Source organism: Xiphias gladius, chromosome 9, assembly GCF_016859285.1.
Source record: "Xiphias gladius isolate SHS-SW01 ecotype Sanya breed wild chromosome 9, ASM1685928v1, whole genome shotgun sequence".
Taxonomy (NCBI): domain Eukaryota; kingdom Metazoa; phylum Chordata; class Actinopteri; order Istiophoriformes; family Xiphiidae; genus Xiphias; species Xiphias gladius.
This window is the reverse complement of record NC_053408.1, coordinates 15480564-15505102: the sequence shown is the minus strand read 5'-3', so window position 1 is coordinate 15505102 and position 24539 is coordinate 15480564. Positions and strand designations below refer to the sequence as shown.

At 41.6% G+C, this 24539-nt stretch overlaps 1 protein-coding gene across 3 annotated transcripts in view; it reads right to left on the bottom strand.

The window, feature by feature from the left end:
* LOC120794060 (transformation/transcription domain-associated protein) overlaps window positions 1–24539 on the bottom strand; it is an 87074-nt gene that overhangs the window by 5582 nt on the left and 56953 nt on the right. For all 3 annotated transcript variants that reach the window (XM_040134662.1, XM_040134664.1, XM_040134663.1), the window contains exons 58-69: window positions 22618–22813; window positions 21779–21897; window positions 21485–21631; window positions 20221–20321; window positions 17912–18113; window positions 14372–14533; window positions 9979–10069; window positions 9387–9592; window positions 8041–8302; window positions 1888–2113; window positions 1241–1458; window positions 252–436 (exon numbers count right to left, since the gene is read on the bottom strand). In XM_040134662.1, the coding sequence (XP_039990596.1) occupies window positions 252–436; window positions 1241–1458; window positions 1888–2113; window positions 8041–8302; window positions 9387–9592; window positions 9979–10069; window positions 14372–14533; window positions 17912–18113; window positions 20221–20321; window positions 21485–21631; window positions 21779–21897; window positions 22618–22813 (2115 nt within the window). The remainder of the gene's footprint in view (window positions 1–251; window positions 437–1240; window positions 1459–1887; window positions 2114–8040; window positions 8303–9386; window positions 9593–9978; window positions 10070–14371; window positions 14534–17911; window positions 18114–20220; window positions 20322–21484; window positions 21632–21778; window positions 21898–22617; window positions 22814–24539) is intronic.

Genomic DNA, 24539 nt, shown 5'->3' with positions numbered 1-24539 from the left:
ACAAGAACAAAAAATTCTCTGGACTAACCTGACAGATGCATTGGCTGCTCGAGACTACTGTTAAATTGATTGAATTGAATAGGCATGAAGCTGGATTGAGGTGACTGAATTGAATTACAATTCAATCACCTAGGATGCATATTAATGCAGAGCAATAAGAGAGGTCACAATTCTACCAAGCCGCGCAGCTGTGTATGTGCTCTTTATGTTATGTTTGTATGTACATATTATATACATGATTGTCTCCATACCTGGTGGCTGGCCTGTGTGCCTCTAGCCTGTACAGTGGCCAGACGATCATAATATCGGGAGATAGGGTTGTCATGTTCGATGCCCTTCTTGGCACAGCGCTGTTTGTAGATTTCCACCAGTGACAGAGATGAGGGGTTGTCCTCTACTAGCCGCATATGAGGCGACACTGCCACCACTCGGGGCACTGGAGAGATGGAGGGAGAAGGGAGGGAGAGGAGAAGGATGGGATACAGGTGGGAAAGGGATGGGGAGGGGAGAGCAGAGGGAGGATGTGGGATGTAGGGAAACCCAAAGAAAAAAGAAGAGGAGAGAGTGGTACAAGGAAGGAAGTACCAAGAGGGGAAAACAACCAGTCAGTGACAAACTGTAAACATTTGGCTGCACTTGCTAGCAAACAGTCCCCCTGTTTTACCACAGTGTAAACCACAGATCTAAACCTACAACTAAAATACTCCAGAGTTGGGAAACAGCTTGCACTGAAGGCTTGTCATTGATCAAAACAAAGCAGGGTTAAAGAGAGTAAAAGGCTATGCATGCGTTGCCCAGTGAAGGCAGTCTAAACATCTACATACACTAGCACCCCAAACCAAATCAATACCAGCCATTCCAGTTAGGAGAAAATGGGTTGGAAGGGACTGTTGAATTCCCCCTCCATATTTCCCCTTAAACAAACCAATCAAGTGCATAAATGGAGAGTGTGCAAACATCTGGGTGGAGGCAAACCACAAGGGGATGAAAAGAGAGGAAATAGCGCTTGAAAGCGAATTGAATTATGTGTGTGGTGTGTGACTGAGACACAAACAGAGAGAGAAAGAAGAAAAATGAAAGGAGATGGTCAGTGCCAACTGTTCTCAGTGGACAAACAGGTGTGGGGAAAAAAAAAGGAGAGAAATGTGTACCAATGTGATCCTAGTGAAATTGTATCCCTAGTCTCTATGTTTTTAAACCTCCTGCACATAGGCCCCTTCTCTCTTATCCCTGGTCCTACCAGTGAAGAAGAGGTGCCTTTTGGTGGTCTCCTTTCTCTTCTCCAGACAGGGATTGAGGAGGCGCAGGAGCTGCAGCACCCTCTCCTCGCGGCGTGACTCGGTCAGGCAGGCATCATTCATCACCAGGTAGGGGTAGATTTTGCCATTGTGGCCACGGATATAGAGACGACGTGCCGCAGTATTGTGTTTCTGAACAATTTCCACTCTGGGCATGAACCTGGAGAGAGGTGCAGAGAGACAGAACCAAAGTAATAAACGGTTTAGCGGGAATGATACCTGGTTACAATTCTCTTGTTTGATTCAGTGCTTCTATAGAGCACTTTAGGGAAAACTTTATATTTTCTCAAAATGCCCAGGATTTATTAATTAAAGACTAAGTTTGGATTAAAAGGGGTTTCAGTCTTAACAGGACAGGATAATAAGTATTTTTACCCATACTTTTTTATTTATTCTATTACACTCATCTATTTAAAATTATTTACTGTAGTAAGAACTTAGTTTCTGTAGAACAGAAGACATACAATCTAATGTGCTTGATGGAGCTGAGCGGGTCAAAAAGTATTTTGGCTCATAGCTGGTGTAAACTCACCCTCCTTCTTACTAGAAGGACACTCCCCAGGTGTCCTTGTGTAGAAAAGTCCTTTACCTTGCAATCTTGATGTAGTAGTGTGTAGGTTTGGGCATGAGGAATTCCCCAGGGATCTCCACCTCAGCTGTCTGCGCAGAGAAGTTGCTGAGGAAGCGGCATTTCTCCTCAATGAGGAAGAACTTGGGCAACTGCTTGGTCTTGGCCTCCAGGATCTTGATCCATTTTTTCAGCTTTGAGATCAGATTGTGAAGCTTCATGGAGCCGGGCACGCTAAAGTCAAAGTCTGGTAGGGAAGGAGACAAAAGTCATGGTTACAACGAGAATCTCTGTATGCACTGGCCTTTTTAGTCTCCCTATTTCCCACCTCTCCAAGTGTCTCCCATCCTTCACTTCGGTCTTCCCAATAAGGAATAAAAAAAAAAAAAAGACAAATAAGATGACCTTTGCTTCAAAGAGATTTTAAATTACAAGGGCCTGGTAAACATAATCATTTAGTATCAATGACTGACAGCTGAATGTGATATTAAAGAGTGAATAAAAGAAGAAAACCACAGCTATACAAAAGCAGATGCAGGCTGCCGGTGATGTGATAGCGGCCAGGTGAAATCCTCAGGCTGGCTGAGAAAGTCTTTTCGAGGGGGGTCAATGTGTTACACTTTCCCTTCCGTAATCAACTATCCTCCAAATGTTCCTCAGCAAGACATTAACCCCCCAACCGCTCCAGTGGAGCTGCTCCCAGCTGCCAACAGTACAAGACTATAACAGTAGTGAGCAGCTCCCAGGTGTGTTTGTATGTGTGCGACCTTTAAGCTCCCCTGCAGCTATATGCTCCGCAACTTGTGCTATAAATACAGGTATGTTTCTATGTAACGTTGCCAAATAAAATAATATAAGGGGTTACAACACATGCAAGCAGCAAACATACAAGGGAAAGTATTCAAAGTGGTGTCAAAATATAAGTAAGAAAATAAAACAGAAATAAACAGGATCAAAAAGGGTAATGCTTGAAGCCTTATTGGTCAGATGACATTTAATTGAAAACATTGCAATGCTGGTTTGAAACCAAAAAGATTAATTAAAGTGACATCTTTACCATTATTTACCAAGTAAAATGGACTAAGAACGCCTTGTTTTTCGCAGCGATGGCCTAAGGGAGGGCAGTGATTACACAAACCTATATGTGGGAAATCTCCATGATAAATATTGCGCTGCACCGTTGGTCACTCCACTCCAGCAGTGTGGTGCAGTGCCTTGCTTAAGAGAACTTCACGGATAAGTTATTCATGGCAGACTAGCAGCACGAGCAGAGCTGTTTGCTCTATCAACTTAAAACTCCCTGGCGGAGGCTGGAAGCTGATTAAATTAGAGCTATAAAAATGAGAGTCTTAAAGTATTATATTCCTGTTTCAAGTCACAACTCATAGTGCACATAACATATTGTGATGAGCTGTAGCAATAACAACGGAAGGAGGGGAGGCGAGCCAGGCAGGTTTTCCATTTTAGAGTAAAGCCCCCAGGACATCTCTCTAACATGAATGCGCACACACCTACCTCTCCTATTTCAGTACACACCGTTGTGCCACCTGCTATAATGAATCCATGAAACTGCAAGGCCTTGCCATTTCAAACCCGTTCAATCTCTCTCAGAGTGAGACCTCCTAATACTTTAAATAAGCCTTTTAAAACAGCCAATGTTCTTTTCGGAGTGGCCCTATTTCGTTATACGTCTGCCTGCAATTCACCTGCCTTGATAGCAGAGGTAAAAGGGAAACAGTCCTGAGAAATTGCAACCCGACAACAATTCAGCACCATAAAAGTGTATAATGCCTACAAACAGAAAATGTGAGACATGCTCTACTCCTCCAGAGCAAAGAAGCAATACAATAATATCGTTCCATCTTTATCAGATATAAAACATTTTACATGTTTAGATCTGGAGACAGCTGCACATAGAGCACCGGCATTATGTTATTTTAACTCATTGAAAAATACCTGAATATTTAAAGTAGTTAAAACTAAACATGTTGTCAAACATAAGCAACAAAGACCTTGCCTGACACAATTAGTAAACAATATTTCACCTTCTTTTGAGCTCTAATTGTGCTAATTATAACTCGGGAGTGGTCACCTGCAACACTTCCACACCTTCCGTTAAAATCAGACCAGTGGTGCATTGTGCATGACACATTAATATGTGACCAAGTGATGCAGCACCCAACCTTAGGCCACTCAGTAAAAAACAAAAAACATCACTCCTTGTCTCAGTGAAATCCAATTAGTAAAATCTAACAAACACTGAAGTGCCATCCTCAGGCCAACCAGTGCTAAGCGCTCCAGATATTGCACATTGCACGGACTGCAGCTACTTCAGTTTTAGTATACATTTTCCAATTTATCCATTGGTCTTTGAGCATCATATTTATGAAAACTTTGTCAAAAAGGACCAACTGGTTTTCTTACATTAACATTATAGTAATATTTGAACCAAAATAGAAACAATGGAACTGTCATAATTTAAATTCTAATAGAACATTCATTTTGTCTGATTCTTAAATGTGTCACAATATTAAAAATACAGAGAAGTGCTGAGAGAAACCGCAGACGTGCTCTGTAGCGAGTGTTATACAGCCAGTCAGACCAGAGGAGAGTTATTTTCAGTCCTCCTGAACTCATCTTTGACCCTTGCTCTGTCAGTTAGCAGGGGGAATAGGATGCTGAGAGTAAGAGTGTGGTGTGGAAAGTAGCAAGGCTGCTCTCTGACCTGTGTGTAGAAACCAGAGCTGCTATTAAGCCCTACCTTGCCTGGCCTTCCTGACAGACCACAGCAGAGAATCTGCACTGCTGTACCAAATTATGGATCCAAACTCAGGTGGTGGGCCACCCCTGTATATAGAGCCATCATTCCCTTATGTTACTGACTGAGTGGGGGATTATATGTGTCCCGCATGTGTGTGCGGTGAGATGGAGTCGACTCGACTTCAAGATGTCCGAATGGTGGGCTGAAGTTGTGAGCATTTCAGAAGTCATCATAGCAACCTGGATAAGGGTAGAGGGGTTTCTAGCAATAAAATGACTGCTGTCTAACTGAAGGTACATAGGTCATAGGTGCTAAGCCAAATTGCTATGCAGAATTAGAATGAGTTACATTTAACTATGTTAAATATCATTTTAGCATGACAAATGACTCTTCAGGCACAGAATTAAAAAGCCAAGAAACTTGCGCATCTTTTTCAGAAAAGCTCTTCTGACAAAAGTCTCGGGAACAGATCCACTGCTGAAACAGTAACTCATGCAAATAGCATTCGCCATAATTGGATTTGAATGCCTCCCTGCTGCCAAATGTTATATGTGCAAACATAAACCCATATTTTCCGGCCCACAAACCCTGTGAAAGCGAGTGAGCCACTAACGTGGTGCGGGGAATGGGAGCTTGGCTGCTCAGCAGCTCTGTAAACCCTGTTTGTTCCGCTCTAGAAGGCTTGTGTGGTTTCAGTCTCTGTCGGCCCTGCCCCCACGCAACCGTGGGGACAGCTGGGTAGTGATGGTCGGCAGGCAGCCTTCGAGGCAGAAGCCCTGGTGACGCCTGGCTGCACGAGCACAGCTGGCACTGCAACATCTGGTTAGATTTATCAGGAGACAGTGCTCACTGTGAGTCTCTCTAAGTTTTGTTTGTGCTGTTCATTCAGTCAGTCCATGTGCTGATCCCATGCTTGTGCTTGCTAATGCCATCACACCTGTCTTCCTGTTTCTTCTCAGGCTCTTATTCCTATTGTAATGACTTTTTCCTTACTTAGTCAGGTAATCATTTTTTCCCTTTAGCTCTTTTGGCCACTCTCAGGACCAGTGGAATGGAAAAGCACAGGAAACACTGAAGAGCAGAGCAGGAGAAGAGGAAGGAGAGGAAGGAGTTTCTGTGTGGGAATGCGATAAAAAGGAGAGACCAGGGTGCTTACATTGTGAGCAATTCAGTGAACATATATGTGCAGTCGGTCCATAGGAGAGAACAGGAGTCAGCAAAGAGGTGTATTTGAGCACTGAAAGCGGGGGGAGCTGCAGACAGTCCTTGTTTAAACCGGGTCCGGTGAACTGTGTTCAACTCCCTTATGTAATGTACAAAAAGAGACACGTGGCTTCCAAAAACAGGAGAATGATTGTTTTGTGAAAATGTCTCAGAGGGGGCCTTGGCTAAACAAGAACTGCACCTGTCCTGTTGAATTCCACAGCTTGCATATAATTTCTGAACATGCAGGCCAAAATGACTGGAGGCTTCATCATTGCTTGAAAAGCATTCACATGAATATCACAGACTTTTTGCTTTTAAATGTGTTAACCCAAAACTGGGGACAGATCAGCGAACTGGCTCTCTTTGCAGAGTGTCTTCCAACTCCCAATCTTTGATGCTGATGCATCAGCTTACAATATCTCAGAGTACGAAAATTGGGAAAGTAGAAAATGCGCGATTAGGAATTTTCTGGGGTTTTCAGGTTTAAAAAGGTAGTGAATTTGAAGATTAAGCTAGATAAGGTCTATAATTCAACATCAAGTAAAACAAAGTACAGTGGATGTTTCTAATGACAGCCCAACATTAAAAACCTCCGCTGGATGAATTCAGTGGACTTTGTTTTAAGTACTATTGTATATCATCCTACCTCGATAACCTAAGTGAACCCACACAGACAAGGGTTATTTCTTCTTTTATTATTTAAGAGCCATCTCTGTTCCCCAGTGGCTGAAGTAGAGGTAGACTCTTGAATTCACCTACTGGTTCCAATATTTTCTGAGCTATATTCACTTCTGGTACAGCAAGCAACCTGTAAACAATGCTTTCAATGCAATGGTTTCCTGACAAAGAGGAGAATACAATAAAACAGCACTTGACTGGTGGCTGGTAGTACTTAGTCTACAAGAATAGATTGTTAAAATAAATTTCCATGTCAGTATAAAATGGCAAAAGTTGCCCAGTGACAATATTATGAAAATCACTTTACTCGGCCTCTGGTGGCTTGTAAGTCTATAAAACCTGTATTGAGAATCCATTTCACTGATACAGAAAGCTGGCAAGAAATAAAGTAATTTCATTACAGTACATTTCAGTAGAGAGAGAGTGTTTTGCAGACTTTTAAAGGCTACTATGACTAAAAACTCAACTTTTTACACCGTTTCATAGTTTTTTGCAGAGGCAGCAGCAAAATAAAGCAGTCTTCTGCTTTATTTCATCAAACCTTAATGGGTTTGAGATAGTCACCGCTGTGCTGCACGAGCTTGGATTAGAAATGCCACTGACTTGTGTATAATCAAAACCAGTGTGGGCATGTGCACACACAGTGTAATAAAGACACACAAACAGAGACACACACACACCCACACCCACACCCACAAAGACACACCCACACACAAACAGACACAGAGACACACACACACACACACACACACACAAACAGACACAGAGACACACACAGACAGATTAGGTGAAATATGAAATCCACAACAGCACACACACACACACACACACACACACACACACACACACACACACACACCTATTTCTGACCAGTCACCAACCCCTCCCTGAAATCAAATCATCTGGTTGGAAACTTTAATTACATTGCAGAACACCATTGCTCCAGCTGCTCAAAGTGACAGTGCAGTCTGTCCTGACAGCACTGATATGAGTAGCACAAGTGTCCATGCAGACACAACATAACTGGTTCAATATTTTGCTACAGAGGCCAGTTGGGCATCTGGCTCATCATTTAAACTAGTGTAGACACACAGTAACAGCAATGCTGCTCTTGTTTGCTGAAAGGTGGATGATGTCTGATGCAGGGCTTTAGGGAGAAGAGCTAAGAGGTGTTGCTGGTTTTGATAGCTGGCCAATTGCCGCACCTTGTCAAATACTCACAAAAGAGGTTTTTTTTGCCTAAAAACATATGTCTCCCGTTTTATGTTCCTTCAAATTTCCAAGTATTACGTTGAAGTTGGAAAGAGGTAGTTCCAGTGATGCTAAAAGTTAACATGCCTGACACCAATGAAACTAAAGTGAATAAACAACTAAGTTCAAAAAGTAAATTCAGGAGACAGTGGGCAGGTATTTGTGAAGAACAATCTCAAAATAAAAGGGCTCTTCAATGCTTGTTTTTCTTTGTGTCTGTTATATATAGTTCTACATCTACACAGGCAGAGGTGAGTATATTTCAAGAGCCAACCAACCTGTCGTGAACTGCCCCTTCATCTTCTGAAAAACAGGGTCCTGGGCTGTGGCCTGAGCCCGGCGGGCTAGTGACTCGGAGGCAGCGCTGGAGAACATGGTAGAAACATTGGAGACATTCTCCAAGCCAACACCAAAGGTGCTAACCAGCTTCTTGACAAAGTTGAGCGTGTGCGGTGTGATCTTGGCGTCAGACACTGCCCCACTTTTTTCAAAGGCCACTGAGTAGCATTTAGCCAGGCCCTGTTGGAGCTGCCTTAAGACCTACAGAGGGAGGTAGAAAGATAGTTACATTAATATATTAGAGTTGTTCCAACATTCACCAATCTGAGTAAGGTCTGAAGTCTGTCAAACTGACATATTTTAAAGCTCAAAGACCCTGATTGACACACATAAGTAACAGAGATACACACACACGTTTCTTAAGGAGCAAAGATGCGGCAATCTGATGTCATACAGCAACCAAACAAGGGAGAGGGGTGAGATGATGATGGTGTGGCATGCCTGTGCCCCTGCTTGCCCAGTGGAACGAAGCATAGAGCCTGCAGCTGCTGCCGTGTGCCCCAAAACCATCACAGAGAATCACACGAACACACACATTATCAAATTTTCAGCCCTAAATCCCTTGCCCCATCCTACACGCTCACCGCACCTATCCATCACTGGTCTCAGTCTTCTCCCCTCCCGCTGCCTCACCTTCTCCCAGACTTCCCCCACCCACAGACCAGTTACCTTGCGTGGATGCCACTTACATGGCTAAAACAATTTGCAGCAGTACCAAGTTCAGTTTGGACTATCGTGTTGTATATACCTCCTGCACTGGCACCCACACAATTTGCTAGGCAAAAAAAAACACGCTGGCTGAATGGGTGATTTAAGTCGACATGTGCCTCAAAAAAAGGGATTTGAGAAAGTACCATCCGAGACATAATGAAGTTGAAGTTAAGGGGGATATCTAATATTTGAAATGTACATGGGTCGATTACATATTCGGTCTTGAATATAATCTGTCATTAATATGGTAGCCAGGTCTCTGAGCTCTGGCCTGTTTATGGGAACACACTAGTTCAGTCAGGGATGGAAGACAGTGACGACCTGTTCAGAGACACGTCATATCAATTTAGACTAAACAGATGTGTCGGACCACCAAAGAGACAGGATCGGCCAAACTGTGGTCATCTGGTTGACCAGGTGGTGTGATACACATATACAAGATGTGCATACCAAATTGCTTTCACATGAATGCACAGATGAAGGACAGTTCTCACAACCAGCTATATTATTTTCTCACCATCTGATCAGCAACAAAGTCAGACACATACAAAACCAGCACCTTTGTTCTTCTCACCTCTTCATGCCAGTTCTCCCTGAACCACACCATCTGGTCCACGATGCCCTCCAGGGAGGAGAGCAGGGTGGGGTGTAGCTCCCGCTGCATGTGCATGATCCGGCTGCAGCGCCACATGGGGGCGGTGGCCCGTATAGGCCCCGGGTCGGAGGCCCCTGAGTGAGGCTGGGCCCCTACTGAACTGGGCTGCTGCTGTCCAGATGAATCTGGGGAGAAGAGTGGATAAGATTCGGATAGGTGGTGGAGAGGGAGATGTGACAGATAGGAGAATAAAGGAGGCAGAAAGGAAAAAGGAGAAAGAAAGGTAAAATTAGGTTGGAAAAGCAAACACAAGTTAAAAAAAAAAAAAAAAAACAAGCAGGGAAACAATTCTACAGTTTCTTGAAGTACAAATTATTTTGAAGAACAGATAAACAGATGTGCAGTGCAGAGTTACAATGCGGAAAGATAAATAGTCCAGAGCATATTCCACATGCTATTAACATGTTTCTTCACCTAAATTTACTTTTAAATATAATTACTCAACAAGGTAACAGCAGAAAAGAGCTTTTAATGTTAAGGGCGTGGTAAAGAGCTAGCCATGTTTACTTACCACTTTTGTAGCGTTCTCTCTGCTCAATCTTGAGCGTCAGGTAAAGGGTGCGAATAGGGAAGTAGACAGCCTGGGGGTACACTCGTCCCACCTAGCAGATTAAAGAGGGTCACAGATTACATTTCAAAGACTCCCCCCTCAGGATTGCGGTGGAGAAGGAGGAGATGGAGAGAGAGAGAAAGAGGGACAGAAAGATACTGTTTGTGTATGTGTGTCAGAGAGAGAGAGAGAGAGAGTGAGAGATCGTACTGATACAGCCAGAGACCTCTGCTGTAACAGAGGGAGTGTTTGAAGCTTTGAGTCAGGGGAGTTATGGAAGTTAAAAACACATCATGGCTGAATTACAAAACTGAAAGTGATGGATGATGAAATTGCCCTCAAGATTTTCAAGGAAAGTCACTGACAACATTGGAAGGCTTAATGGTTGAAGTCAGAACATAAGAGGTTTCAATTTTTAAAAACATAGCAAATTCACCTCAAACTTAGTGGCTAGGATCCCTTTGATAAGCTGGTGAATTCAGTGTATTCCTTTGGTATATAATTTATAAATCTGTCTCAGGTCACACCTCAGTGTGAAGGTAGGATTAGTTAGCTACATGGCCTGCAGTTCAGCATCCAAGATACATCATTTCTGAAATCAAAATTCTGAAATCACTGAAGATGTCTGTTACTAAACCAAGAAATTATCTAACCTTTCTAAAGGAAGTTAGCAAACTACCTTACCAGGATACTCAGTAGATATTTTTCTTTATTACTTCAGTTTATTATGGTGTAATCCGAAGGGCTATTTAAATATACACTGGGCATTAAACATAGTTTGTGAAAACATACCAATCACTTCACAATGTGACAGCTTATGGCAGGTCAGTTTTCCATTGACACTGATATATATATATACACACACACACACACACACACACACACACACACACACACACACACACACACACACACACACACACACACACACACACACACACACACACACACACACACACACACACACACACACACATCTATATCTACAAATACACACACACACACACACACACACACACACACACACACACACACACACACGTATAGATATACACATACATAAATATAGATAGATATACACATACATACATATATATATATATATATATAGACATATATACGCACACACACACACATATATACATACACACACGTATATACATATATACCTATATAAGTATACGTGCATATGTATATATGCCTATATGTATATGTGTATATGCAAATATATATATATTCATATACAGGTTTAGAAAATATGGCCATCCTGGACGTTTATGTTATGATGTTTATAACGTGTGGGACTGTGACCACTCACATTCCTCCTTGCCATGGTATACCGTTGTGTAGTGATGTAAAATGTTATTAAAACTGATAGAAATGATGACTTTAAAGTCCAAAAACAACAACTAGTTTGTAAAAAAACTAAAACATTTTTTTCCTTGAAATTCTAGGTGGAAGAGATCGGTGAGTCTGACTTTAGGCCCACTGGATATTGGTAGAAGACCAAACCACAAGGTTCTCTGAGATCTCAGAGCAAAATTTCAGAGGCTGCAATTACAGAGCTACTTGATCCCTTCTAGACCTTCTATACGCCTGCAGGGCAGAAAGGGATACCTCAACATCTCAACAACAAAACTGAGCTCAATATGATTAAAGGTGGGTCGAGGATGGATGGTGGTGGTGGGGGATATAGGAGAGAGATAGAGAACGAAAAAGAAGAAGAGTTTTTTCACATGGATTTTGGAACCTCTAAGCTTTTCCTACCTCGATCAACATTCCTCTGACATTTAGCCCAGTGCTTCAGAGGGATTTTCGAACTGCAGAAAATCAAGAACTGAAGAAGCCTTTTAGATGAGAGGCCAAACGTCTTCAAGAACCTCAACCAAGTCCAGTTGCCTTTGTTTAGGACTTAGAAATACCATGACCTGGATGATTGACAATCTTCACAGACAAAAACTAGCTCAGATATAAAGCTGCCAAAGATGAGAATCGGTGAGCCAACGGCTAACTAGAACATACTGTAGTTCTCCTTAGACCAAATGGACGACTAAAAGCTGTTCCAGATCTCAGCAGGTCTCAAATTTTTCAAGAGACTCAGTTCCCTGAATGCACGTAACTCACAGCTCTACATGGTCAGTCAGTCGGCGGTAGTGTGCTGTAAATACAGCACCAAAGCAGGGGAGACCGATAGGATTGATTAACAGGTGGAAGAGGCTGCTGCTATTGGAGTTCTAAGTCTGGGCAGCCTGGAAATGATACAAAAGGGAAGATGGAAAAACTATTATGAAATTGAACTACATGTAGGAAAACACTTTCCACTTCCTCAGTGGTGAGCTGATATAGTTCTGGAGCACCTTTAGCCACCATCAAAAGTCTTTAACTACTCTATAGTGGCTCAAGAAAAGCCATCTGTACAATGCTTTCAGTACAGCAATAAGCCTCAGTCGTGAACAACTCAAAATAAATTAGTGTTACCTGTTTCTTAAATTTGCAGAAATGTATTAAGTACCTATATCTGTCTAAGTCAAGTGAATACTTACTGAATATGGGAACTGTTTACATACCTCTGCATATTCATTAAGTTCGATAATTGCATATTTGCGCACCCTGTACGTATACAGTGTTCTGCAGTTGTTTGCACACTGCCTTTCCTTAATCTCTCATATTTTCCATTTTTATGTACTGAATATGTAGTAAATGTTCTGCCAAAAAGACAGATTTAAAATGAAAAATACACCACTGAGATGAGAAGTGAAGGACTAGAGTCAGGAATAACGGGAAGAGGGAGTTCTAAGTGGCAGCTAACAGCAGCATTAAAGATGAAAGAGGAAGGACCGCAGAGAGGAAGAGGAGGAACCAGAGATCAGCACGCTAATGGGAAGATAAGAAATGTCATATTTTGGCGCAGCTGAGGTGGGCCGAGGGGAAGAGGGCGAGTGGTAGACAAGGAGGACGCAGCGAGGGAGGGTGGGAGTGCCTGTGGGGAGGGGTGCTGAGATTCTCTGTTAACTTCTGATTCATCTTCCTGCCTGCCCACAGGCGCTCTTCTCCTCACCTTCATCAATATTTCAACATACGTTTTTTTAAACATCCCGCCAGAAACTCTAAATAATTCAGGCAAGCGGCAGAGATAAAGCCTGCCATGCATTAAAACGTGGTTCTCTCTTTACATAAAAAATGGGATGAAGAAAAGAGTGCCAACCTTTTACCTTTCAGTCATTACAAGGTGACCAGGCAGACCAAAGGAAGGACTGGATCTCCACAGATGTAAGAATCTCTACAGTCACCCACTGACATCCATTCATATACATGCAAAAGGCAGGTACTAGTTTATGTGATTCAGCTGTAACTAAGAGGCCACAACTTTTAACCTTGTAACAACCAGATGTCCTGCTCAAGTATCCTTTAGACCAAACCTAATAGAATTAATGTGGTATATACAAATCCAAGATAAAAAAATAAATGCAAATTATTCAGTAATAACTTGCATTAAACCAGCTTTTTAATAGGCTTAAAAACCAACCATCAGTGACATATTTCCTCTTTATCTGCATGCAAAAAAGTAGAAAGGATTCCCAAAGTAATCATCACTTCACCACACACTTGCTATGTCTTTTCATGATACTACTACATCTATCTATTACATTACCTACTTGTATTTTAAAACCCTGTGTCTTCCCTCTCTTCTCTTTATCCTCCTCCAGACTTTCTCTGATATCCTCTATACAATATTCCTGCTCTGCTGAGAGGATGGTTGTTTGTTATAGCACAGTACTCTTTGAAGATCATCCTCTTCAAATTGTGCAGAAATAATACTCCATTAAGCAAAGCAAATTAGTCCTTGGTTTAATTACTAGCTCTGTTCCTGCAGTGCGGATGCGTATGATATTAAGTTTATAATCATTTCTTGAACAAATAATTTAAAAACCAATTCACCAGGGACTGGTGAAAGTCAATAAATTGATGTGAAAGGGACAGTGAAAGAGTCTGAATGCTTAGTTTGGTAAAATGAAAGCAGGGGGGCCACTTTGGCGTGAATGCGGTTAATTTATCTTGATTAAAAAGACGTACATAAGCACTAATGCTAACACACCAGCCAGATGTGTGGCCCCAAAATGGATGAAAGAAGCCAAGAAAAAAAATATGAATGACTGATTGGTGGAGCAGACATCCAGACAGTAAATTGAAGACGACAAAATGTAAAAGCAACAAAGAGAGGGAAAAGATGATTTTCAAACATATTCTAAATAGTTACCATACTTTACAAAGCTGTTTGACAGATGTCTGCAGTAACAAAATTTGATAGCAGACACCAAGAGGATTTCGGCTTTTGTGTTTTTAAATGCCTCACCTGGCTGATAAGGTTGAGCAAAGGTTTGCCTTCTGAACCAACCAAGCAGGTCAGGAGCTGTGGTATCCACGCCAGCCACTGGATAGGTGGGACTCCGATACAGTACTTGTCCACGGCATCTGCCAGGGTGTTCTTGTCATCAAAACTGAGAAGCCACAACACCTACGGATGAAAAAAAGAACATACAAAATGTGAGGAGGGAGGGAGGAAGGTCAAGTCCAGGTGAGATACAGGTAAGAAAAGGAACTGCCAAGGTAGAATATTCCTTAAATTCACAACAAAGTAACTACTATAAGAGACCAAGTAGCAAGAGGTAAGGACTGTATCATTAATCAGACCACTGCTGCTTCCCTGGCTCTGTTCACAGCAGGAGGAAGGCTGCAAAGGAAGGAATGAGGACATCTTGCCAATCCTCACTATGATCAAAGCTGAGCCAATGTGGAGGTGATATTTCCTCCCATGGTGTGCTTGTGTGTGCATCTACATTATGATGAAGACATTAACCCCACTCAACCCCCCAGGCTCTCTTCCACAAACTAACCCAAGTACACAGATTGTGTATAATTACTGATAATCACTGGTCAGCCTACTTCATCCATCAGGAATAAGAACTGCCAACCTATCTTGGCAGCACAATACCAGGGAGGGTCACCAGAAAAACTAGAGCCTAACTGATATATCGGTTGGCCGATAGTTGGCCGGTTAGTCCCATATTGGACTATCACAGATACATCGTATACAGATACAGATATAAGTGTATATGTTGTCCGAAAAGCACCAATATGAAAAAGGTTTTTTTTTTTTTTTTAAAAAAAAAAAAAAAAAAAAAAAAACAGAATATATTGCAGAAAAAGATGTTTGGGTAACTCAGAAATGATGTCATCACATACTTTGTACAGCAGAGCACGCTCCAACTACATTGTTTACAATAATCTCAGCACTGTCTGTGGCACATGTTGCAGAGTACGCATCACAGCTGAGCGGACACAGATGTGGAGTAAAGCGGTGTCCTCATAGTAAGTTGCTAACTAGTTTGTGAATTACATTGCAGAAAAGTTAATAAGCAACGACCCCATCATTTTCCCTTTTCAGTGTAACTCATACACTTAAACCCAAAATTATTCATACCCATGCCAAATTTTGATTTGTAGTGAATTTTTGTTTGATCAATAGGGTTTTTTTTGGTTGGAAATTACACAAGAATGTGACAAAAGACAGTAAGACATTGTGCTAGAGATATAACTGGAAAAAAAAAAGAACAATCTCTGTTCATTTTTACATTTTTGTCAGAAATTATTCATACCCTCTCTCGGTAATCAGGGCAAATTCTTTATTGCCATCACAGCAATCAAACGGTTCTTATAATTGCTAACAAGCTTTTTGCATGTCTGAACTGGGATTTTGGACCGCTCCTCTTTGTGACGATCTCCAGGTCTTTGAGGTTGGAATGCTCCCGTGTTATTACTCTGGTCTTTACTTCCCTCCATAGATTCTTGATCGGATTCAGGTCTGGACCTATGCTGGGCCTCTCCAAAATGTTGATATTGTTTTCTGTTAACTATTTCTTGAAAACTATGGCTGTATGTTTCAGATCTTTGTCTTGTTGGAAGGTCCAATGCTACCCATGGTCGTTTTTCTTCAGACTGCCTGATGTTTTCCTCCAGAATCTTAATGTAGTCCTCTTTTCTCATGATGACATTTACTCTGACAAGGTTTCCTGTCCCATTGGCTGACAAACACCTCCAAAGCATTGCATTCCCACCATCATGCTTGACCGTGGGGATTGTGTTCTTGGGGCTCAATGCTTCTCATTTTTTTTTTTTCCAACCAAACAAAAGCCACATCCCTGTGTTCAAACAACTCAATTTTAGTCTCATCTGATGTAAGAATTGATGACCAAAAGCGTTCTTCTTTGTCCAGGTGAGCTTCTGCAGAGGCTAGGCGAACTTCTCTGTGCCCGTGTTGGAGAAGTGGAGTCCTTCTTAGTAAGCATCCATGGAAGCCAGTCTTGTACAGTGTCTGCTGGCGTGTTTGCCTTGAAATAATGGTACCAGAATTGCGCAGATTCATCAGGATGGCCTTGGTGGTGATTCTTGTATTCTTTTTGGCCTTTCGCACTGCCATTCTTGCTAAAACAGGGGTAACTTTTGACTTCTTACCACGTCCTTTGAGATTTTACACAGTGTGGAACTCCAGGTACTTTTTATTTTATGCTTTGCACTGTGGCAACTGGCACTTGAAAACACTTGGATATGTCTTTATAGCCTTTCCCCATCGTGTGAGCAGTCAAAATACGCAACCAGTGGTCCTCACTAAGCTCTTTGGTTTTAGCCATGACTTGCAGCTGACTAGTAACTGATTAGAGAACTACTGCATCAGCTGTTCTCAATTAATAGCTGATCAGAATGCTCTAGAACATGGTAAAAATTTACCAGGACCATTTGAAATGGTATAGAAGTCTTCAACAGGTATGAGTAATTTTGGACATTAGTAATTAGTAAACAAGAAAAAAAAAAAAATGTCCTACACTTTTGTGTCACTTGTTTGTCAATTCCAGTAATTCCATTGGTCATGTAAAAATTCTCTATAAAACAAAAACTGGCATGGGTATATACACAAAACACACACTTACACTCACGTACATAAACACATACACACGTACATACTCATACACATATATACATATATACTTATATATACATTTGCAATAATTTTCTTAAATTTTGTGCTGTGATCACCTGATTTGATGTTGCCTCTTTTTCTGATGCACCAACTGACCTGAATACAGTATATCAGAGCACAACAGGCCGCAGTGCTTTACCTAATATAAGAGCATATAGAGGTCTTTCTGTGCTAACCTCTGGAGGGGCTGGAGGGACTGTACTGATTGAATTGGGTGTGTGTCTGTATAAGAAGGTAGGATGCTTGTTAGCAAGGAGTCCATCCCTTTACCTCCCACACAGGGTTTACTCAACTGGGAAGTACAGCAGCATTGATCTGACCATTGCCATTAGCCTGTTAACCCCCCTGCCAGAGGATGGCCTTCCCTCCACAACTGATCTGCCATGGGAACCCATCCACACTGTATACCCCTGGACTCTAATCGATCAAATTACTACCCTTTGCTTGTAATTGTGGCAGAGTCTGAGAGAGCAGGGAAAAAAAGAATGTCTTTATTTTCATCAGCACCAATAATATATGGGCTGGATAGGGTCTTGAAACCAGGGAATTAACTGTGACCCTATTTGAAAAAAGGCCTGACTGAGGCTACTGATTTGATAGAAACAGAGGTTAGCTGCAGAAGTGGTTGCTGAAATGCTATTTTCAGAGAGAGAGAGAGAGAGAGAGAGAGAGAGAGAGAGAGAGAGAGAGAGAGAGAGAGAGACATTCTCACTCATATATTCTCAACACCTGAGGACAAGAGATAAGCAACAGTGATGTTGCCGATATTAGCACATCACAAGAAGTCTTCACATTTTGCCTACCACACTTGAACATGGATAATCACACAAAAGGCCTCCCTCCCAGTTCCCTTATCACCTTTGCTAGGTATTTGCGGGACTTGCTCTCGTTTTGGTGGCGGCAGGCGTGGAGGTAGCAGGTAATGGCGGAGACTCCCAAGTGGAGCTGGCGGTCCTTGACAAAGATGTTCTCCAGATAGTCACCCCACATGGCCCAGGCCTTCACTAGGACATCGTGCATCTGTACAGCTGCTGAAAAGGCTTTGTTGGCCTCCTCTGACCTGGAACAAGGAAGGAGGGAAGGTGGAGAGCATTAAATAGTGAGGGACAGACAGAGGGTAAAGTGTCATGGGCAAGTGAGCAAAGGGAGGCAACTGAAGGGGAAGGTGAGGAAAAAGGTTTGAGTGAAAGGGAAGTCAAGGGAGAAAAGGAGATAATAAATAGGGAGGGGGAAGGGCTGAATGAGTCGAAGAGATGGATGCAATTCTTGTGTCAAGAGAGGAGACGGGGGCTGAAGGAGCAAAATAAAAGGAGAAAGATGGAGCGTGCAAGAAACAGATTATGATTATCATTTTCTGAATTATGTACTACACATCAGTGAGCACCATATTTCATTTGCTGTAATCTTCAAGGCCTTTCCACTTGGCATTACAGAGTAAGCATTTAACCCAGCATGAATAAATGTCACCAAGGGTTCAGCCATTTTGCTACACTGTAATATGAGTTGAACCCAACCCTATCATACTGTGCAGATCAATCCATTTAATACTGGGCGACATGAGCTTAACGTCTTCCTATTTAATCAGAAATGACAGAGCCTCAGCAAGGTAAACATCTCAGTCTAATGGCTTTATTTATCTGTATACAAATACATTGACCGTGAAGAGCATTGCTATCGCTTAGAGAAATCTGCAGGATGATAAACCTGAGAATCCTTGGGATTTTTATCCTGGTGCTGCAATCTAGCAGTCACACCTTAAGTATTAGATTTGGACACTGTTAAATAGCAGGCAAAGAAACAGAGATAAAATCTGGCAGTAGACCCAAGTTTTGACTGCAACATTTATGCTGACAGGGAAATATATTCTGAATCCTCAGCTGTTTTCACCACGCCAAGCGGTTTCTAACAACTCGTTGGCACACAGGCTGAATAATTTTTTACACACCTTTGAGCCTCCGATTAATAAATAAGATGCAAGAGGCTCCCCAAGACGCACTACCTTGTAGTCAAAAGGAGGAGGACAGGCCTGTTAATGAAAAATCCTTCCTGAGCTACAGCTGGTAAATGGACCTCCATTTTAGGAGTGCTTCCAAAACTACTCTCCCACTTACTTACAGTGAAATGTCTCCCAAGCCAATCAATTAAAATGTGTTATTATAAAAGGCATTTTGGCATGTGATTAAGAAATGGGAGCTTGATTGCTATGGGAGTCAGAGTCGAAGACCCTCCAGTAATACTTAATGGGGTTGCCTCAGTCACTTTGCCAGTGTTAAAGTACATTAACAGTTTCGACTACCCGGCACAACAGGAGCACATGCACCCAACAGACTGTCAAATCTCTGATACCCGTTTAATTGAATGATCCCAAAGTCCTTAGTACATGTGGCTTCACTCACTCACTCACTCACTCACTCACTCACTCACTCACTCACTCACAGACTCACTCACAGACTCTCTCACAGACTCTCTCACAGACTCTCTCAACCCCTAACCCCCCACTCTGCTGTTAATTCTCCCCCTGTGTAGGGGAAACTTAATGATTGCAATAAACCCTGCTGAGGTGGAGGCAAGTTCTGCTGATCCCATAGATTCCTGTAAATTGCCTCGAGTTAATTATTGAGCTGCATATACATTTAGTAAGCCTCCCTCAATTTGTCTTTCACCTCTCAGGATGCCATGTCACGTCAAAGATGACGGGAGAAAAGGGGGAGCTGAAGGGCAAGGGGTGTTAAAGAGCTTGGCTGTGGGTATGCATAGCCCAGCATGGAAAAAGCAGTCGTATGCTCTACAGGCAACCCCTGCTGCTGTTAACACATTACTGAAAGTGTCACAAGCTGATGACACAGATGTACATTAACATCTAAACCACATCATGAGGATTACCTAGCTGCATAATCTCAGAGATGCATCAGCGAGAAGTGCTTATTAAATATATAACTCCCATGTCCTGACAGGAGAAAACACCCACCCAGAGTTAGGGGGCGACTGACAAAGTTTTAGGACAGTGTGATAATGAACAAAGGGAAGACACAGACAGACAGAAGGATAAATTTAGAAGGTCAAAGACATAAAGGTGAAAGGAGCAAATTTGATTACAAAGTGACAATGCCTGTGTGAAGGTGGAGAGGTAGTCGAAGACAGAACAGCTGGACCACTGATGGACATACTTGTTAATTTGAGCCAGGAACATGCCCTTTAGAGCGTAGAACTCAGCCGTCATCTCTTTGGTGAAGTATTTCAGATTGGTCGACTCTATCACCTCCAAACCCTGACATAGAGAGCAGAGAACAACAGAGGTTTAACTTCAAACAAAACGGTAGTAAAGGAACTTTCATTGACGCTATAGAGAGGAATCATGAAGATACCACAACATTTTGTTTTAAGCAGTGCCATAATCACAGGTGAAAAACAAACAAACTGCTCAGTGTTCATTAAGAAGTAAGAAAAGAGATGTTAAGGAAACTAAACTTCCATTATGGTGAGCCTCTGATTAGGTGTCCCCTATGTACTACTGTGACAAATGATGTGTAGCAGGAGAGAGAGACAGAGAGCACCAGAAGATATGAGATAGAAGAGAGAAAAAGAGAGAGAGAGGAGTGTCTACTGGTACTTTTAATGACTTGTGGTGTGCTGGACTGCTTCTATTAATCAGAGTACTCCATGGGCTTAAGAGCAAGCCCGAGTTCCACTCTCTTATAAGTCTCCCCAAACACTTCTTGCTCTTACTACTTTCCCCACTCAAAGTACCTCTAACAATGCTTGTAGCTACTGCTAAGAGCAATCAACCCAAGTACCTAAATCACACTAAATGCATCAGTGTTGTTCTTCAGTAGAGACTGGCTTATTTCAAATTGGAGCATTCATTACCACGGTCCAAATCTCTTGCAATTTTGCTGCATTATGGTGCAGGTGTTACATGGGTACGGTATATTTATCAAATTTTGATCACATATTTAGACTGTAAAAAGCAAAATGGTTTTTGCTCTTTCTAAAGAGTGGCTTTGCCAATGAAATCTTTCATGATTTACTTACAAACTGTAATAAAAATGTATGTATTTTCTAATACAACCAAGAGTGATTTTGAACATGACAAAAACACTCATTAACACATTGACATTTGTAATATATTATTAATTATAAGTTATGACATTTCAACATAATTTGGGGGTTTATATATATATTGGGATTACACCAATCAAGTGCTAGTATTATTCATGATAATACCAGACTCACTTTCAGTGCAAGTTTTCATTTTTTGAAATAAATGTTTTCATCAGTAAAAAAAATATAGGGGCAGAATAAGAGTCAGGTAAGTTTATCCTTGCATATGAATCCATATTTAGTGCACGGGTTTTAAATAAATAGCAACGGATTTGTTTTTTTGCATTATTTGAAATACAGTAACAGAGAGAAGGTCACATTCCATCTTACCTGCATGCATTCATTCTTGCCCATGACACCAGCCAGCTGCAAATAACATTTAACCTGCTGTCTGATCTTCTGGAAGCAGTCAACAATGGGCACTGTAGGGATGGTATGGATACGACTCAGAATGTCCAGAGCCACATTCACCAAACCCTAGGGAAACAACAATGTGATGTGATTTCACAAAACACAATTGAAATGTTTAAAGAAACCCGATAAAGACAGATGTTTAACTTTATGTTGTTTATTGATTCATTCTTATTTCAATTTTATCTGATAAAAAGCAGAATGAACCATTACCTGTTTGCGTGCTATCTTGCCATACTGAATGATAGCAGAAGCCGAAGCATGAACTCCTAACATGGCATTGTTGTTGTTGGGGTCATGCTGTGTGTTCGTCTCATACGCTGTCACGATGGCTGCGGATAGAGACGATACGGTCAAGAACATAGCTTTTCTCTTGGTATAAGTGTCATAGCGTAAAAAGTAAGCAAATAGAGAGGAACTTCGAGTAGTATGAACACTTGGGATCTTCTAGTACTCAGAAAGTTCTGCTGTCATAAAGCAGAGGAGGTCACTGGGGACACTAAATGTATTGAACAGTAAATGGGCCATGGCGATGAATTTCATCAAGAAAATTTGATTTCACTTTCACATAAGTTTGAGGACTGTCATGAGCTCAAGTTGCTTGAGACATCACATTTTGCAGTGGCTGCCTCTCTGAATGGTTTCAAAGTCACCGGGGGAGAGAGCCGAGCACAAGGTAAATATGTATGTATCTGTGTGTGTGTGTGTGTGTGTGTGTGTGTGTGTGTGTGTGTGTGTGTGTGTGTGTGTGTGTGTGTGTGTGTGTGTGTGTGTGTGTGTGTGTGTGTGTGTGTGTGTGTGTGTGTTGTAGCGATCTGACATTCAGAAATGTACAGAAATCCTGAGGTGGTTCTGCACATCGTGGCCTCTTAAAGAAGGCCCCTTTCTGGAGCTAGCGTAAACCTAAGCAGCAACTTTAGAGTAGGTCTGCATGAGAGTGGAACCCTGTAACACACCTAAGATATGTAAAAAGTCATGCATGTGCACAGAAATATATGTTTCATTATCACTGGTTTCAAACTTAGATGGGTTTGTCAGTGTGTATATAGCACCTTGGTAGTGATGCTGGCGCCACATGAAGATGCTGCTCCAGTGGGACAGGTCATCAGAAACAATGGGCAGTCGGTTCCTCCAGGTTTTCACCACTGTCTTCATGTCATGGAGGCTGGTGTTGCGGCCCAGATTAGCTGGCTGTAGCCCTGCATTAATTTGGGCTGCTTCTTGCAGCTCAATGATCTGCTGTGCCGCCTGGGGAGAAATTATAAATTATGTCTGCTCTTGAGCTTTCATACAATATCACAAGTATCTTGACCAAACTCACTTGACTCTTTGCCCCTAACTTTAAACTTTTTTGGTGGTAGATCTGAAGACGCAGGGAAATGGCAAATACTTCTCATGCATGCAGTGGCCAACTTTTTTGTTTACAGTTAAAATTTTGTGTTCCCAGCCTGCTCTACAGTCTGCTTCAAGGATATGGTCCAGACAGTATACCAACTGCACTTAATCTTGTTAATATTTTGTCTAGACATCTAAAAAAATGTATGTTACTAGCCAGATTTCCTGCTTACTTTGCACTGCATTACACACTTCATGTCCACCTGCTGTCGATCAGTGACAGGTCACTTATTAAAAGTTTAAGAAATCTCACGTAAATTGTTTGTTTTCTTTTCATGTTCTTTTCATGCTCCAGAACCAAACACAGTTTTAAGCTTTGCTTGCTTTAGGGTGTTTTGCACATTCTCCCATTATTTCTAGTTTTCTTCAGTGTTTGGTGTACAGCACAATAAAGCAGAACATCCCTAAAATATCTAAATGAATCTAATGAAAAGAAATGTAAAGGAGGACGATGAGAAAAAGAGTAAGACGATAGGTGATAAAATGGTTAGAAAGTGGGTAGATGTGATGATATAGATGGAAGAAACAACAAGAAAGGTGATGTCAAGAAAGAGAGTGTGAGACTGCTGTGTTAATGGAAAAAAATGACTGAGACTGACAGGTAAAAGCAAGAAGAGAAAAAAATAAAAAGATAAAGTAAAAGGAAGAGAGTGAAATAACAAGAAAAAGAGGACTGTTACTGCCTGGGTATTGACAGATATGAAGAAAGAAGACAATGCCTGGGCTGCCCTCCTCTAAGCTAGTGACCTAGCTTACAACTCATACTCAACAATCCCTGGGACTGAAAGCCTCTAAAATGAGGTGGATCAAAGTGGCCAGATATATTTCACTCTGACAGCTGGACCTGAGGATCTCTAACACAGCCGTGAAAAAAAAGCAATGCCTTCTCGAGGCGTCTCGTAACAAATTAGCACATTAACACATTATTGTTAACTTTTGACAATTTGATTTGCATTTCCTCTTTTCGGAACTATTTGACTAATTAGTATAAGACAATTTGGAGGGTGTATAGCAAAAAGTCACAAGAACAGAGACACAATTTTTATGCATTAGAAATATAGACCAGCAATTTTTTTTATGCCACCAAAATAATTCTGCAGGGAAAATGACTATGACTTCCTACGTTGCTTCAATATCTCATCTGCTCCAATATGCACAGAAAAAAGGACAAGGAGATAGGAAAAATGTGAAAATGATAAGCGAGGGCCTCTATCTCATTCCATGAAAAGAAGCCTCATTGATTGCCCTAAAGCCGCTTTGTGAACATATAATCAATCATCCCATTATAACTACTCATCAATCAATATTAATGCCAGCCCTCATAATCGATAGAGTGGGTGATAATCCATTGATCGTCAGTCAGTGCTGAGAGCTGAGATTTGATGATAACTTGATTCAAATGGCATTTGAGCCCTACTGTATTTGCAGAGTCTGGGCTTCTCATTCTCCAAGGCTCATGGAGTTGTGAATGTGAGATATAGAGTCTGAAATGGAGATTTACAACAGGCCGCTTGGCTGGGTTGAGGAATAAATAGCATGTTTTCCCTCGGCTAGGGTAAATAATTGGACTGCACATATG